This window comes from Ruditapes philippinarum, unplaced genomic scaffold (genome assembly GCF_026571515.1).
Source record: "Ruditapes philippinarum isolate M1 unplaced genomic scaffold, ASM2657151v2 ctg155_1_1_1_1, whole genome shotgun sequence".
Classification (NCBI taxonomy): Eukaryota; Metazoa; Mollusca; class Bivalvia; order Venerida; family Veneridae; genus Ruditapes; species Ruditapes philippinarum.
In genome coordinates, this window is record NW_026865697.1 from 211,941 (window position 1) to 228,767 (window position 16,827).

At 31.9% G+C, this 16,827-nt stretch overlaps 1 protein-coding gene across 1 annotated transcript; it reads right to left on the reverse strand.

Moving 5' to 3' along the window:
- Positions 1–411: 411 nt before the first annotated feature.
- Positions 412–16,261, reverse strand: LOC132730022 (acid phosphatase type 7-like). The gene is made up of 12 exons (XM_060715865.1): positions 16,103–16,261; positions 11,614–11,820; positions 11,061–11,249; positions 10,327–10,352; positions 8,730–8,827; positions 7,322–7,390; positions 6,366–6,480; positions 5,520–5,633; positions 4,358–4,486; positions 3,791–3,862; positions 3,212–3,349; positions 412–2,281 (listed from the first exon to the last, which is right to left on the reverse strand). Exons 1-12 carry the CDS (start codon positions 16,200–16,202, stop codon positions 2,216–2,218), a joined length of 1,323 nt encoding a protein of 440 aa, XP_060571848.1. The 5' UTR covers positions 16,203–16,261; the 3' UTR covers positions 412–2,215.
- Between the last annotated feature and the right edge of the window lie 566 nt (positions 16,262–16,827).

A 16,827-nucleotide genomic window follows, 5' to 3' on the forward strand; every position in this document is an offset into this window, starting at 1 on the left:
GAAGAAGCCATTTTAAACAGTGATTCTTTGCATTCATTAAATCACTGCACAATTAAAGTCATGCAATTTTCCAAAATTTTAAAAAAACATCGCTGAAATTTCCGATTCTATGGGTGTAAGTCATGTTCCCAAATTCATGGAAAAAACCCTGGAAGTACAGACTTTATTCATGTGAAGCATGAGAAAATGATGCTTTTATTAAATGTAAGGATCAAATAATTTCAGACAAATGTAGAAAACTATATCATTACAAAATGAAACATCTTAACATCAAAAAGTGACCCTTTACATTTTCTTAACATATGTACTTACACTGAGTATTAAAATTATGAGTTTGGTATTTAAGTCATTGTCCAGATTTTGGTCTGCTGCAGTTTGCCACAAGGTTGTTTACAGTAAACAGACGTAACACTTGTTTTACAGAATTTATTGATTTGTACTTATTTTAACAAGCATAAATACATGTATATAATCATATGTTTTTTTATACATACATTTAAAAACCTATTGAGTAATTTACTTTTATACTACAAATGAATGTTTAACAATAATTTTCATAAATAATTATCACATCAAGTAACTATCACCTCAAACTTAAAAAGAGAATGAATATTGCATCTTGATTTCAGTTTTCACTGACAATAAAACACTCATATTAAATGTAAACATACAAATAATAAAGGTGGAGAGAAGTTTACTGTTAATAATAAGTTATAAATATATGCAATGAAGTACCGTTTTCATTAACTAAATATTAAAATTAGTCTTCAACTGAAGAATTTTTAAAACAAAGTCAACGTCATGCAAATATTTTTAGTGTAAACTTTCCACCTTGAGATTTGTACTACTGTTTTAATTTTGACTCCATATCCTTTCATTAACACTTTTAGAGATTATAAATTTAAAATGGAGGATGTGAAGTAAAATTAACAAATCAGCAATAAATATTCATTAACAAAAAAAACTCTCAAAAAAAATATCTCTAAATATTTAACAAATAACAAACTTACAAAACGAAATTTTTAAAAAAAGGTAAAATTTGGAAAACTATAATAGGTAACCACTAGAATCCAACATTTGACAATGTTTAGCTACAAGTAAATCTTTCACTTGAATTATCGTAATTACTAAAATCTCCTTATGTTTACACAATTTTGTGAAAAATTTATACCTTTAAGCAATTGTGTATCCAAAGTTTTGAAAGTTTTTTCACCTAAACATGACAGTAATATGAACAGTCAGATTAATTTTCTCAAAGCAACTCACTCATCACATTACATACAGTAACTTGACAGTAAATGTACACTTTTACCACTCATAACAAATATTACATACAAGTATCAAATTATAAAATATTATTTGTTATCTGCATGAGATCATATTAAACATAATATTTTATTTTAATATAATAATAAGATTATTTTCAGCAATCAGGAAACCATAATTTCAAGCAATATAAAAATGAGCACCATCTTAAACAAACATTTTATTCTAGTAAAATTCATACAACAAAACATATACACATACATTTGTAAGTCACACAGAATCACCTTGTCCAAAGCTTTATTTTTTCCAATATATGTTGGTCCCTTACACTTTTGCACATATATGCAATAATCTTAAAGTAATTGAGGTACAAATCCCAGTATTGTTACCTTGCTCTCCCTGGACTTGTTGAAAAATATGACATTCCATATTGGTAAAAAAAGAAGAAAAAATAAACAAAAGTTACAAAAAAAAATCACTTGAAAAAATTAAAGCTTTCTTTTAATAAAAACTAAAGTTCTCAGAACAACTTGTCATACAAGTAATTCTTGGTCATTCAAAAACAGTTTTTTCTTTCACACCAATATAGGTTTTTTTCTTTTCAAAAATAAGTAAATTGTTCTGTCTTTTTGAAGAGAAACATTCTGAATACATTAATTTTGTTGATATTTTGGAGTTCTTCAGAAAATTATCATTTTGTGATTCTGATATTGGCTACATATTAAAATGAATATGGCAATTTTGAAAGAAAACTAAAACAAAAATGTTTTATAAATTCCTTGAGGCACACAAAAATTCTTTCATTCATTAATAGAAAAAATATAAAATTATCAAATGATTGCACTTTGTATTAACAGTTTTGATTTTTTTATTTTTTTTTTTTTTTTATTATTTTATAATTATTTTTCCCTTCTTTTTGATTCACTCTTCTCATAGTGTCTCTATGTCTTTACTTGATATGGTATGGTCCATGTTTGTCTTTGATGATCATAATCTTGTCAATTACTGTACCATTCTGTAATTCGTGAAATATACAAGTTATATCAGTATATAACTATTCAGGCAGTAATACTGTCTAGTATAAAATAAACACACTATCATGTCAACATTGTGATCAGAAACAACAAGAACCAGTTGAACTGGGTGATGCTACCCGGATAGATTTTGAACATAGAAAAGTATACCTCTTGTAGTTTCAGAGTTATGTCCCGGATAAAGTTCAAAGTGCAAAAATTCCAAACTTAAGCAAGGCAGAGTTACTGTTCTTTGCACTGCTCATCTACCCAATTATATCTATCTACCTACAAAGTTTCATGTTCAAATCTCTAATAGTGTCAGAGTTATGTCCCGGACACAAAATTCAAAGTGTAAAAATGAACAAAGGGCAATAACTCCAAAATAAGGCAAGGAAGAGTTATGGTTCTTGTGCACTGCACATCTACCCAATGAGATCTACCTACCTACAAAGTTTCATGTTGATACCTCGTGTTGTTACAGTGTTCTGTACCGGACAACAAAAGCGGATGGACAGACGGACAACCAGACGAACAGACAGACTTCCAAATAGGGAATGAATTCTATTGTTCTTTTTTGTTCTGTTTACAGTTAGATGACCCACTATCCCTGTTCAGTAGTGCAGACAGACAGACGGACAAAGCGGCGACTATATGCTCACCCTTAGGGGAGCATAAAAAGTAGTCCCAGAATTGACCTCATAGTGACAATAGTCATACTGATTAGCATACAGAGATTACAGACTACAATTTTTAAAATGAGCCATTAACACAATAACTAATGCTATATTTAGTCTGGTTTTGCAGTAGGTCTACATGTTTCGCAAGCAGGCATTGAGTATGCTCAGTGATATAGATAACAAAATAATACATCTAGAGACCCAATGTTTTTCCTACAGACAATAAAGATAAATCTATCTGATATATGATACCTTATCATCAGAGACCTGCTCCAGATAGAGATGTGTACTGTTGAATATCTTCATCCTAGTATAACCATAGTCATCACTACGGAATGCAGACCACGGGGAGGGATCTTTTTTGAAAGGATCATGATTTTCTTGGCAACCCTGTAACATAAAATATACAACTTATGTGTTTTATTTTTAAGATTCCTGAAACAACAACATTATTTATTTGAATAGCATTATTAAATCTACTTTCTATTCTATAAACCTCAATATTTTGTTTGGAACATTTTTTCTTAAACTTGTGAAACATATATATATTTGGCACATATACATATCATGTTTAGTTTTAATATTGCATTTTTTAACGTGAAATATATTTGCATACATATGTGTATGTATTTTCATATCCTCATATATATGCCTGTAATATAACAGACTATAGTTTTAATTGTAAAATACTTAAAATATCTTAAGTCGCTATGTACAATGTAATGTTTCTCTTTTATGCTGAAATGTATGTAATTATGCACAGATGAGACTATAATAAATATAGAAATGTGTAATTTTTTCTAAAATGTGTAATGAATATTAGACACTTACTGCAGATCCTGTAGTAATGTGAACAGGAGCTCCTGGATTTGTGTAAGGTTGATTCAAGCTGCCATTGTATACCTGCAATACAACAAACTTTATCCATTTACTTTTGTTCTCACAGTTTATTATTAGTTTATTATGAGAAACATGTAAAATTTGGTCAATAAGTTTCCACAGATAGGGTGATGCAACCCTGTCTCATTGAGATCTTTACCCTTTTGAATTTTTTAACAAGGCAATGTGTTAATATTACAGAAAACCAATGGAAATTTTTTTAAGTTAGGTCAGTAGTTTCAGACAGCGAATATTTCAAGTTTTCTCTATAAAAAAGAAAGCCTACCTCGTATCAATGACATGTTTTGATCAAACTAACAACTGGTATAGAGAATCATTCAAGAAATTTTCCTGTTTAAGGAGTTCAAAAGAAGGCAAATAAGTGTTGCCACTGGTACATTTAAATGTCATCTTCCTTTCAATATATCATAGCAATCACACTGCTTCATGTATTAATGTATTATTGTAGAACAAGACAAGTTAAAGCTGAGGAGCAGAAAAATATCATATATAAAATACCTTATCCTCATAAACAGGCCAGAGTCTCTCATAAGCATGTTCATGCGCCCACACAGCCAAATCCACTCCATTCTCATAAAACATCTTCTCTAGCCCAAACTTGTCAATAAGTGGAATACCATCTCTTACCTATATCATAAAATTACTTTTTTGATCATACATCACTAGTAATATGGAAGAATACAATGTATATGTATATAAATGCATTACTTCATGCATTATTAGTCTTCAATAAAGTAGGTGATAGCTTAATCAAATGGAATATATTATTAGTTTCATGAGATTTAAAGACACGTTGTGATTGCAACTGTTCTATATGAATTACTAAGAAAAATGATACAAGTGGATTAAACGATCATCAAAGGATAAGTTTCAAGGTATATTTAATTTTGATAACCAATGTTTCGGCTCTCATGAGTCTTAATCATGGTTGTAAAATATCTTCTAAAATAAATGTATAAGAATTACTAACAATACAGCAGAAAATTAAATCAATGATGTCAATATCATGAATAATAGCAAGAGCCTGGGCAACATCAACAACAACATGCCTGAAGCAAACAACCAATTTTTTTCTTTGAAACAAGAAGACATGATGGCCCTGAAATTGCTCACCTGTATATAGGCCCCTAGGCCAATGCCAATTTTATATCAGGGGCTTTTATTTGAACAAACTTGGTAGATATTCATCAGAAGATGTTTCATGATAAAGATTTTTTAAGTTTTTACTATACACAAATAAGGAAAATCAATGATCCCCCCCCCACCCAGACGGGGCCAATTTTGACCCCTGGGCATTGGTTTGAACAAACTTGGTAGACACTGACTAGGTGATGTTTCATGCCAAATATTTAAGCTCTAGCTCTCGCGGTTTTCTAAAAGAAGATATTTTAAGTTTTTTCTTTCGGTTGCCATGGCAACCAGAGTTCTGCTTGGAATTTAATTCTTTGAACAATTTTTAAAGTTAACAACCAAAGGAACATTCCTGTGAAGTTTGGATGAAATTGGCTAAGTGATTCATGAGGAGATGTCGTTTAAAATAAAAGTTTACGGACGGACGCCGGACAAAAAGCGATCACAAAAGCTCACAATGTCACTTTTTGCCAGGTAAGCTAAAAATCAAACTAAAACAAGTTCATACACACAAAAAATAACAGGTTACCAATGAATGGTGTTTTGTACAATCATCACCATCCTTATTTGAGCAGTACATAGGACGATGACCCATTGTAATGATCCATGGTCTCTTAGCCCGGTTTTCTGGTTTATTAGCTTCCTGATAAAATAAACAATGTTAAACATAAGCCCAGTACAGTAATAAAGTAAAATGTTATATCACTTTTACAGTCGATTTTCATTGGATAATTCATAATAAATTATTGTGATATTTATATTACCTATATACAGCTACTGCAAATTTATGCATGTAAGACACGAAAGTGTGACGGTCGGATAGACAGACGGGCATTTATATATCCCCCTTTTCCTTCTTAAAAAAGGCAGAGGACAATAAGTTAAAATATGACCATGTCAATAAAACATGAGTTGTAATTAAACAATGCCCTCAAATATTTTCACCACCTAACCAGCTTTCCTGAATAACTAACTAATAATTACCAATTCCTCCATGTGACAACTTTCAATCTTATTACATGAAAAGAGCTATGATTTTCGAATAGTAACCCTAAATGTTTTGTAAGTTCAAAAGGGACCATGATTCAGTCAAGTTCAATGTAAGACTTGTAGGATCTTCAAACAAAATTCCAAAGACACAAATAATTTTTAAATGAATACCATCTCAAGTCTTGAAAATTAAAGTCAACCTTAAAAGTCTTATCAATATATTACTTTAAAAAAACATACATGTAGATATAAAGTTAAATCAGTGACAAAGTTGGTAGAGATTACACAAACAAGTGGAGGACTAAACATTTTTAAGTTTCTTTTCAGGATCCATTAAATATGGATCAAGTTACTGTTTTAAAACAGGCAAATAATAAAACTGTACCTTTAGATCATCCTCCAGCCAATAGTATTGCCTCAATGCCTGTACAACCCCATATTGTAAGTAGAAGTAATACTCTGTTGATATCGATATAACATGAGCTGGACCAATGTCAAAGCTAGACAGTGTAAAAATAACAAATTATACTTATTTAGATCTATATGTTAAAATTATACTTATAATAACAAATAAACCTACAGCATGACAGTATATAATTATAGGCAGAGCTTTGTGCCCTAAGAGTTGATTTTTACTTTATTTCACACAAAAGTTATACAATGTGTCATGTTATTTGCAGTCTACGTCCATTCTGGATGTTCACATGGGTCAATGGCCTACAGAATTTGAAAAAAAAACTGCTCAATCTTCATTATACTTTAATAGTATTAGTAAGATTATAAAATTAATGAGAATTCCATTCAATAAGTTCAAACATACAAATATTGAATGGTCCAACAGAAGGTAAATAATTGTCCATAAAGCAAAGAAAAATATCATACAATAATAATGTTATTAAAATGAGTATAATATGTGCACTATGCATTAAACTTGTTTGTTTCTTCTTTAACCCTTAACCTGTTAGAACAGAAAGTGACTAGCTTTCGTCACCAGTATAGAGACAGACCAGTTTAACATCCATGCAATCTGACCAGGCTCTATCTTGTTGGCAGCTTTGGGTTTGTTGTTGTTCTTTTTTTGTATTTTGATATGAAATTCTTTAATTTTCAAATAAGACTGTCCCAAATTCAAAGCAGGGCAAATCTTAAAGCAGGGCAAATCATAATAAATATTCAGCAGGGTAAGGATTAACACTTGATCAATTTTTTTCTTTCTACTCTTATTGAACAAGGGGATTAATAACAATTGATGAGGTTGTAAACTATTTAAGGTCACCTGAGTTCAAAAGACTGAAAATTCATCAACAAGTGTACCACTGATGATTAGGCCTTAAGATTTACCTGTAAAACATCTTGTCACCAACCTCATCACCTGGCATTGAGAAACGCCTCTTGTAGTGTGTGAAATTACTGGAAAAAAATAAAATTTCAAAAATAAATTCTTAGCTTTACATTTTGCAAAGTAATGATTGAAAATCAAGAGCACCACTACAACAAGGCAATATACGCATGAATGAAAATTTGATTAAGTAATCAAAATCTCCTTTCAATATAGGAAGAGACCCATTCATGGAACTTGACAGATAAATATTTCATCTTATCTTTATAACACTAAATTATCTCCAGGATGGGAGCATTATTAACCACAATAACCCTATAGGTGTTTGATTCATAAAACTTTGTAGAAATCTATTAAGCAATGCTACAAGCAAAATATATAGGATGGGCATTAACACTATACAGTGCAATAACTTCTGGATGATTTTGACAATTTAAACCAACTATAATAATGCACTTAATTTTATTTACATATACAATACACTGGCTGAACATTTTGCATGTATAGAAGAAGGAAACTAACATAAAGTTTATTTCATTAAAAGTCTTTCACATAACTATACATTAAGGCTAGTGATTTATCTATGACATAAATTAAAGTTTACTAATTAGGAATGTGGCTAATAGAACATAACATTTAAATTGTGTCAGTTTTATCATTTTTAAATCTTTCATTTGATCTCAGTTATCACTTAACAATTTGAAAACTTCCTGGTTTAGATGAATACAGATTGTTTAATTTACATATCTGAGTTTTAAATCTAGTATTTAACATATTTAACAAATATATCATACTAACTAGGATGTAATGTTCATACATATTATTCAGACATTTGAACTTTGTTTCCAGATATAAAGAGTTTAAACCAGGAAGTAGTAATTAGTCTTTGTCTGGCAAAAAAATCGACTTTTTTAACAATTTGTTAGGACAGAGTTCAAATTCATTAAATTCATATGCTAATCAGATTAAGAAAGAAATGTTAACAATTTGCTTTTACACAAAACACAAGTTACATAAATTCATCTGTCAAATAAAGAAGAATCATGATGCCAAAGGCAGTTTGGTAAGTATTTGACCCAGAACATTCTAAAATATAAAACTGTTATGGTTCAAATAGTAATTACAGTATCAATAGTATAAACTATACTGAATCTATCTAATAGATAGAAACTTACTTGGTTCACATTCTCCGGATTTCTATGTAATTTTAACTAAACAAGATTTTTTATTTTTATATGACTTCAAAGAGGATTTAACAGGGATAAAATAAACTAACAATTTCCAAGTCACTGACAAGTCATTTCTTAACAATGGATTTACTATACAGTTATTTCAAAAACATGAAATGTTTCCCAACATTTTAATAGTAAGAAGCTTTATGTTCTCTATAAAAGTAGAAAAGCAACTTACTACTTGTTTTCATGGTTGCCAGGGCATGTCATGTATGGTAACCGTGCTGTTAAAGGTTGTATCATGTTCATGAATTTATCTCCAACATAACCATTGTCCTGTAACAGATCATTATATTTCCTTTCTCCAACATTTAGCAAAAATTACTGTTTCAGCAATGATCACAAAATTCAATAACATAAAGTACATTAATTTCTATTCAATGTTAACAAGAGCAATCAGTGATCACATGTGTCGCTTCATAATGGCCAATTTCATGTTGGGACAAGTTTTGTGACAGACGGACAGACAGACGGACAGTGTACAACTAGACTTGGTACTGATCATTCCTGTAAAGTTTGGATGAAATTGCACCAGTAGTTTATGAGGAGTAGTGGGGACAAGCTTTTGTGTATTTGGCAACACACAGAAAAAAACACCTTTTTATCAAAGGGCCATAACTCGCCCAAAAATCATTCAACCGGAAAACCCGTGCAATATGCGCAAGGACTTGAGCTACAGATCAATCCTGTAAAGTTTCATTGAAATTGCATTAGTGGTATAAGAGAAGTAGTCCGGACAAACTTTAAAAATAAAAATTATCAAAGGGCAATAACTCTGACAAAAATCATTGAACCGGAAAATGCTGACAATATGCACAACTAGACTTGGTACTGATCATTCCTGTAAAGTTTGGATGAAATTGATCCAGTAGTTTATGAGGAGTAGTCCGGACAAGTTTTGTGACGGACAGACAGACAGACGTACCAATTTTTCAGGTTTATGAGCTATTTCTATTGTTCTTTTCTTTTGTTTCCTTGTGGGCTAACTATTGTTTCCTTATGAGCTAACTTTTATTTACGGAATGAAGTCCTTTGTTCTCTTTTGTCACAGTGTACCGTTAGTTAGCTCATATACCTAAAATGTTTGTGCGGACAGACAGACGACGGAGAAGTGATCCCTATATGTCGCCACTACTCCGTAGAGGCGACACAAAAATACTCCGAGTAAACTTTATATTTTGTAGCCAATTATAATATCAAACATGATTTGGATAATGTGTTATTGTTTTTTTCTTCAATTGTTTTTTTTGAATAGTTAGGAAAATTAAGGAAATATCTGAAGATATATAAAAGATGCATGTGAAAAATAATTGTTGACCTTAAAGCTGCACGCCTCCATATGAGCCAAAATATTTCAAATAATTCAATCTTTAGAAAAATATATTAAGATCTTAAGAAAAGTAAAACGATTCAATATTTAATTAATTAACATGTTATGTGCGATTAATGACTGATTTTGCAGTGTCAATCACTATAATTCTACTGTGTTACTAAATGCAGTAAGAAGTATTTATGTATATTTTGACATCTTTTTGGTAATTTACATGAATTGTAAGTGCCGTTTGCAATGTGTAAATTACTTTCTTTGTTCACTTCACAATATTTTACTTCTCGAGGCATGCTGCTTTAATTGTGGAGTTGTAAATCACAGCACTCGTTTCAATATGTTGTGTTTTTTGTCTATTTGGTTGTTTTGTTTTGTTTTTTATTCCTAACACATAAAAACATATTCTTTATAGCTTAAGGAAAGATTTAAATGTATTATATTGACTTACACTGTCCATGTCATAGGCCAAATCACCTAAAATAAAAATAAATGTTGAAAAGAGACTATTTAATAAAATACTTGTACTTAAAAAGTCAGTGGGCAGTCAACAATATCTGAATATTTTTACATGTATATTGTTCTACAATCAAAGTGTATACAAAACACAAAGACTCCCAATGTCAGCTTCCTCAAACCTCAGAAGTCAGCAGGAGAACTCTGCAATGTCCTTGTCATTGGTCTAGTGAGATCATTATCATATTACAGCAGCTCTACTACAAGCTATAATGATAATACTATCAAGTAAGGAAGCAGGAGCTCTTGTTACTTAGAATCTGTAGGGGATTAATTGCCTAGTAATTAAGATGTCTGCCTCTTTACCCAGTGATTAAAGATCAGAGCCCTACTTTGGTCGTTCCTTGGGTACTACCCATCGGTAAAGTTTGAAGCAATATCTTCACTTGTTCATGAGGTATCAAGTCGTTGCACACAAAACTTTGGCCAAAATGTTACGCTGAAGTCGACATATGGGTGAGTAACAAAGCCTCAATATTCTTCAAATATTCAAGCTATTACCCAATTACAATAATCAGTCAGTTATCCAAGAGAGTTCTATCTACAACTTTACTTACTACGTAGAACACTTTAATTATACTACAAAACGATCAAACTCTTTTTCAAATTATGTTACACACAATAAAGTCGATTTTTTTTTCAACTTCGTAAGGATTATATAAAACTTACCAACATGAAACACAGCATCGTACATGCCCTGATCATTGTCAATCATCAGACGCTGAAGAGATTGATGGTTAGAGAAACCAAAATCTCCATATAAGGCAACATGTGGCGACCAGTCATTGCCATCTCTCATTGTTTTAAAAACAAATGTCTCACTCCATACGTTTTCAACAGTACTACCAACTTTATATACTGAAAGGATAAATATTTTAATATAATAAATTTTATCTAGCATGCACTGTAAAATCATTGTTTGCAAAATACAACTCAAAATGCAAAACAATCATTGCTTAATATCGGGCATTATTCCTTCTATATAGAAAAGACCATTTCAAAATGTCATACTGAAACTCCAGTAAAAATGCTTTAAAATCATGCAGTTTATCTCAAAATTCAATATACATCATGTTTTCCATTCCCTTTCTTTAAAACTAGTATTATTGTTATACGCTTATTTAACCTTACTTTTCAAAAGAGGCCTGACCTTTGGAAAGATAGGTCCTAGATAAGTATACAATTTGTTTTCAAATTTCTATCTATCAAAGGACAAACTTACTATATGGTGCTCCTGGCTTAAGCCCAGTAAACTCCACCCTGTGAATATACTGTGTATGGTGCAAGGTACCAGGGTCCACAAACTTACTGCTAGTTCCATTTACTACAGTGCTTGGTGGTTGCCCTTTTAATGCTGACCCTATCAAGGCTGCAGTTGACTGTGTTGCATTCATTGTACTCCATATCACTACCATATGTGATGGGTCAACTGAAAATTAATAGAGATTTCTTGGTAGACTTTTAGTCATTTTAAGATTGAATAATGTAAATATAAACACTTAGTCATTTTCCAGCAAGCAATAAATAAATTAGAGAAAAAAGATTAAGGCGCTTTAGACTTAAACTAAAAGGACAGTTAGTCAAACATTTTACATATTAAGTTTTTTAATTCACTTTTAATTGATGCAATGGGTTAAAATAGTTGAATGAATAAGTAAAAACAAGATTGCATTTGAGAAAAATGCTATGCCACCGCATTAATACCTAAGCTCTAGGCCTTTTGGGCATTTACAAGAAGGTATTTTAAGTTTTTGAAGCCTTGTACCTTGTACCTACAGACAATAAGATTTTTTTATTTTTTACTATATGTATATATTGAAAATCAATGACCCCCGGGGCGGGGGCAATTTTGACCCCAGGGCTATAATTTGAACAATCTTGCTAGAGGTTCACTACACAATGTTTCATGCAAAATATCTAACCTCTAGCATTTGTCAATTGCTAGAAGAAATTTTTTTAAAGTTTTTACTATATACATATAACGAAAACCAATGACCCCCGGGGCAGGGCCGATTTTGACCCCAGGGCTATAATTTGAACAATCTGGGTAGAGGTCTACAACACAATGCCTTATGCTCTAGGCCTTTTGGGTCTTAACAAGTAGGTATTTAAAGTTTTTACTATATGTACATATAGTGAAAATCAATGACCCCCGGGGCGGGGCCGATTTTGACCCTAGGGCTATAATTTGAACAATCTTGGTAGAGGTCTACCAGGCAATGCCTTATGCAAAATATCTAAGCTCTAGGCTATTTGGGTCTTTACAATAAGGTATTTTAAGTTTTTACTATATGTACATATAGTGAAAATCAATGACCCCGGGGCAGGGCCGATTTTGACCCCAGGGCTATAATTTGAACAATCTTGGTAGAGGTCTACTAGACAATGCCTTATGCAAAATATCTAAGCTCTAGGCCTTTTGGGTCTTTACAAGAAGATTTTTTAAATTTATTCTTATAATTCCTTTTGGTTGCCATGGCAACCAGATTTCTGCATGGAATGAAATTCTTTGAACAACTTTGGAAGCCCTTCACCCAAGGATCAATCCTGCCAAGTTTGGTTGAAATTGGACTATTGGTTTTTCACAAGAAGATTTTTTACGTTCACTATATAATCTTTATAACAATGACCCGGGGCGGGGCCTATTTTGACCCCAGGGCTATAATTTGAACAATGTTGGTAGAGGTCTACCAGACAATGCCTTATGCAAAATATCTAAGCTCTAGGCTATTTGGGTCTTTACAATAAGGTATTTTAAGTTTTTACTATATGTACATATAGTGAAAATCAATGACCCCGGGGCGGGCCGATTTTGACCCCAGGGCTATAATTTGAACAATCTTGGTAGAGGTCTACCAGACAATGCCTTATGCAAAATATCTAAGCTCTAGGCCTTTTGGGTCTTTACAAGAAGATTTTTTAAATTTGTTCTTATAATTCCTTTTGGTTGCCATGGCAACCAGATTTCTGCATGGAATGAAATTCTTTGAACAACTTTGGAAGCCCTTCACCCAAGGATCAATCCTGCCAAGTTTGGTTGAAATTGGACTACTGGTTTTTCACAAGAAGATTTTTTAAGTTCACTATATAATCTATATAACACACACACACACACACACACACACACACACAAACAAACACACACACACACAGGTGAATCGCTATATGCCTTCGCATCGCAGATGCTGCGGTGGCATAAAAATATTTTATCGTATTACAATTTGTTGACAAAAACTAAGTACTATGGTACCCAAGAGCACAACCCTACAGATATGATGGCTATCAACACTGATCAAAGATTAGAGGACAAGACAATATATTAACATTTATGTCAATATGCGATGTTGATAATAGGAGACACTGTAGTCACAGGCACAAGTATCGGACCCGGGATGAAAAAATATGACCAGATTGATAATAAAACCTGTGTTCATCTTAAAAGTGTCAAAAACCAAAAAAAAAAATTGTAAAAAATGACCCCCTTTAAAATATACTATAAGTTAACTTATAGTATATTTTAAAGGGGGTCATTTTTTACAATTTTTTTTTTTTGGTTTTTGACACTTTTAAGATGAACACGGGTTTTATTATCAATCTGGTCATATTTTTTCATCCCAGGTCCGATACTCGTGCCTGTGACTGTAGTTACCTCACATGATCAAACAATTACATTTTGGCAAGATCGTAAATTATTAGGTTGTTTATGTTTGAATAAAGTTTTTTATAATATATGTTGGTTCTTGGCTTATCAATAGATTATAGATAATTTTATCAGCATATGCTTCACTTCTGTCTTCAGCGTTCACGTCATGTCATAGTATATATAAAGGGGTTCGCTAAAGACCTTAAGCTGTACCCTTTCATAAAAACTTTTCACCCTGAAATCTTGTAATTTAGTCTTTTCGGTTTATATCTATTGTTTTATCAAGAGACCATCTTTACCTTTACCTTACCTTCCTCTTCTTCTAGGCATTTAAGCCAAGATGGCTTTTAAACTCCTCCTATACTTAGTCCTATACTGTATACTCATGACGTGGTCCTATTTAAATATGACGTCGTTTTCAGATATATTTGCTTAGATGGGCAAAGCAACATAAACTATAACAAGCCCTTAATGTCTGATATATTGGACTACTCCTATACTGTATTGTCAAAGATAAGTTCAATAAATGTTACTGGTATCAAATCTTGTTGGCGTCCGTGCCGAAGCGCGACGCCCTTATGGAATGAAAACAGATTTTGTGAAAGGGCAATAGCAACTTCTCCAGCCTTTTCGTCGGCCATAATAGCCGAACATTCCGATTGGTATGATTATCAAAAAATAATGAATAGCGAACTGGATAATTTCCCATCGTAAACATATTCAAATGAAATTATCTTATCCGTCAATTAATCGCGCTCTACAGTATTTTTATTAATCATTTTGTAGTACACAATGGGTTATTATGTGTGTTATTGCTTTACTAAATAGAATGATGACCTGCACATTGTGAAAGTCCGAAAATCTATTTATAGAAGTAGTTTTAGTTTACCGAAACGGTCATTCGAGTCGCAACGAACTGGAAATGAAATGCAAACATAATTATTAAAACAATTAAATCAATTAACAGACTTTGTTCATTTTGACTGTTATGCTGTATGTTCCAAAGAAAATACCACATGAACTTGAAATTCTATCAAATAACCAATATTAATGACAATATCCAAAAAATACCCCTATATGGTATAAATGAATTACAGTCAAGCCGGCCCCAAGTTAACCCGGCCCCAAGTCAACCCGGCCTCAAAATTGGTCAACCCGGCCCCAAAATTGGTCAATCCGGCCCCACAGTATTTTCATTTGGTCAATGCGGCCCCAAAATTGGTCATTCCGGCCCCAATATATATATTTTTCAAAGAAAACTATTTAAGTCATTTTGTTGTCTGATGGAATAAAATTGTTTTATTATTAATTGAAGATAAGTAACTATAGAACAATAGTAAAAAAAAAAACATGAACTTGCATAAAAGTGTCGGTAAATTTAATTGCGCCGATTAAGTCTTTAATATGCAATAGTGATAATGAATTATTATATAACATTAACAATTATATGTACATCAACATTAATTCATTGTTTGTTAATATTGATAGTTTTTATATAAAATAAATAATAAAAGGTATCATCGTTGAACTTTTGTTTTTGTTGTTAATTTTTATTTTATTTAAGTGTTTACATTTTACAGCAAAATAAATAATCTAAAAAAATGGGGCCAGGTTGACCAGAAATAACATTGGTTTGGGCCGGGTTGACCAATTTGGGGCCGGGCTGACTTGGGGGCGGGTTGACTTGGGGCCGGGGTTGACTTGTACCGAGTATAAATAAACTTATACCATATTTTGAATATTATAGACCTTTATATTTTGGATATTATCGTTAACATAGATAGAATTAAAGTTCCTGTGGGAAAAAAAATTTAATATTCAAATCTCTAGCATGCCTGCAAAGTTCATAAGGAACAATGTCATTCGTCCGTCCATTCATAAATGATATACAATACTTGTTAAAACCAATTAAGTTATTAACCATTGAAAAGTTTATAAGAATATCTGGTCATCAGATGTCTACTAGTTCATCTTCACTTTTGGATTGCATCAATGCTTTTCTTGTCAATTTATATAATAAGCTATTAACCGATTAATGACGTCTTTGGAATGTTAAATGCCGACTTACCGCCGTATGACAAATGAATCTGCTCCGGTGAAATAAATTTTTGTGACTTTACTAGTGAACAGAATAACAACAATTTCAACAATTTGTATGTGCACTCCATTTCGATGTTATTATGATTAATTGAACTTTTGAACTATCATGTGACAATTTATATGTTTTGGTTCTAGGTACAATATTAAATATATCTTTGGGCGTCTTAATGTACGGAAACCAGCTAATCAGGTGACGATTAGAATATAGTCCGCACCTTTGTACGTACTGTATCCGTACTGCTCACGCAGTCGGCCTAGTCACATTTCGTACTCTATGTTCTAAATATATGTAAATCAGTCACATTTGAGGCTTAATTGCGGATGACAGTATCCTTGATGAATCATTGCTGAAAATATTCAGGCCAAATGAGACCCAAAGTATAATACAGTGTAGGTTAGCCATCAACTTTGTTTCAGGCATTTATTCTGAAGGGGAAAAGTTTAAATTTTTCTCTTAAAAAAATCATGTCTGCTAGCGAGTAGCACATCTTTAATCCTTTCGTCCAGAAAAACGGTCCTACAGACGAATAGACATTTTTTTCTAAGTAATCATATAACACACAAAAACTTCACAGGTGCAATAAATATACTTTAAATATGACAGTTATATAATTCTTGGCACTTCATAATGTTCAAGAACTACCTATTTTCAAATTAAATCTTTGTTTATTTACGTATGTCCCTTGAGGGCAT

Excerpts from the sequence above, each read along its gene's own strand:
- LOC132730022 (XM_060715865.1), bottom strand. The coding sequence starts at position 16,202 with ATGGAGTGCACATACAAATTGTTGAAATTGTTGTTATTCTGTTCACTA. Across the intron at positions 3,863-4,357 it reads GGCCTGTTTATGAGGATAAG|GTATACAATGGCAGCTTGAA; the intron begins GTATTTTATATA and ends GTTGTATTGCAG. Across the intron at positions 2,282-3,211 it reads AGCAGGTCTCTGATGATAAG|AATGGTACAGTAATTGACAA; the intron begins GTATCATATATC and ends CACGAATTACAG.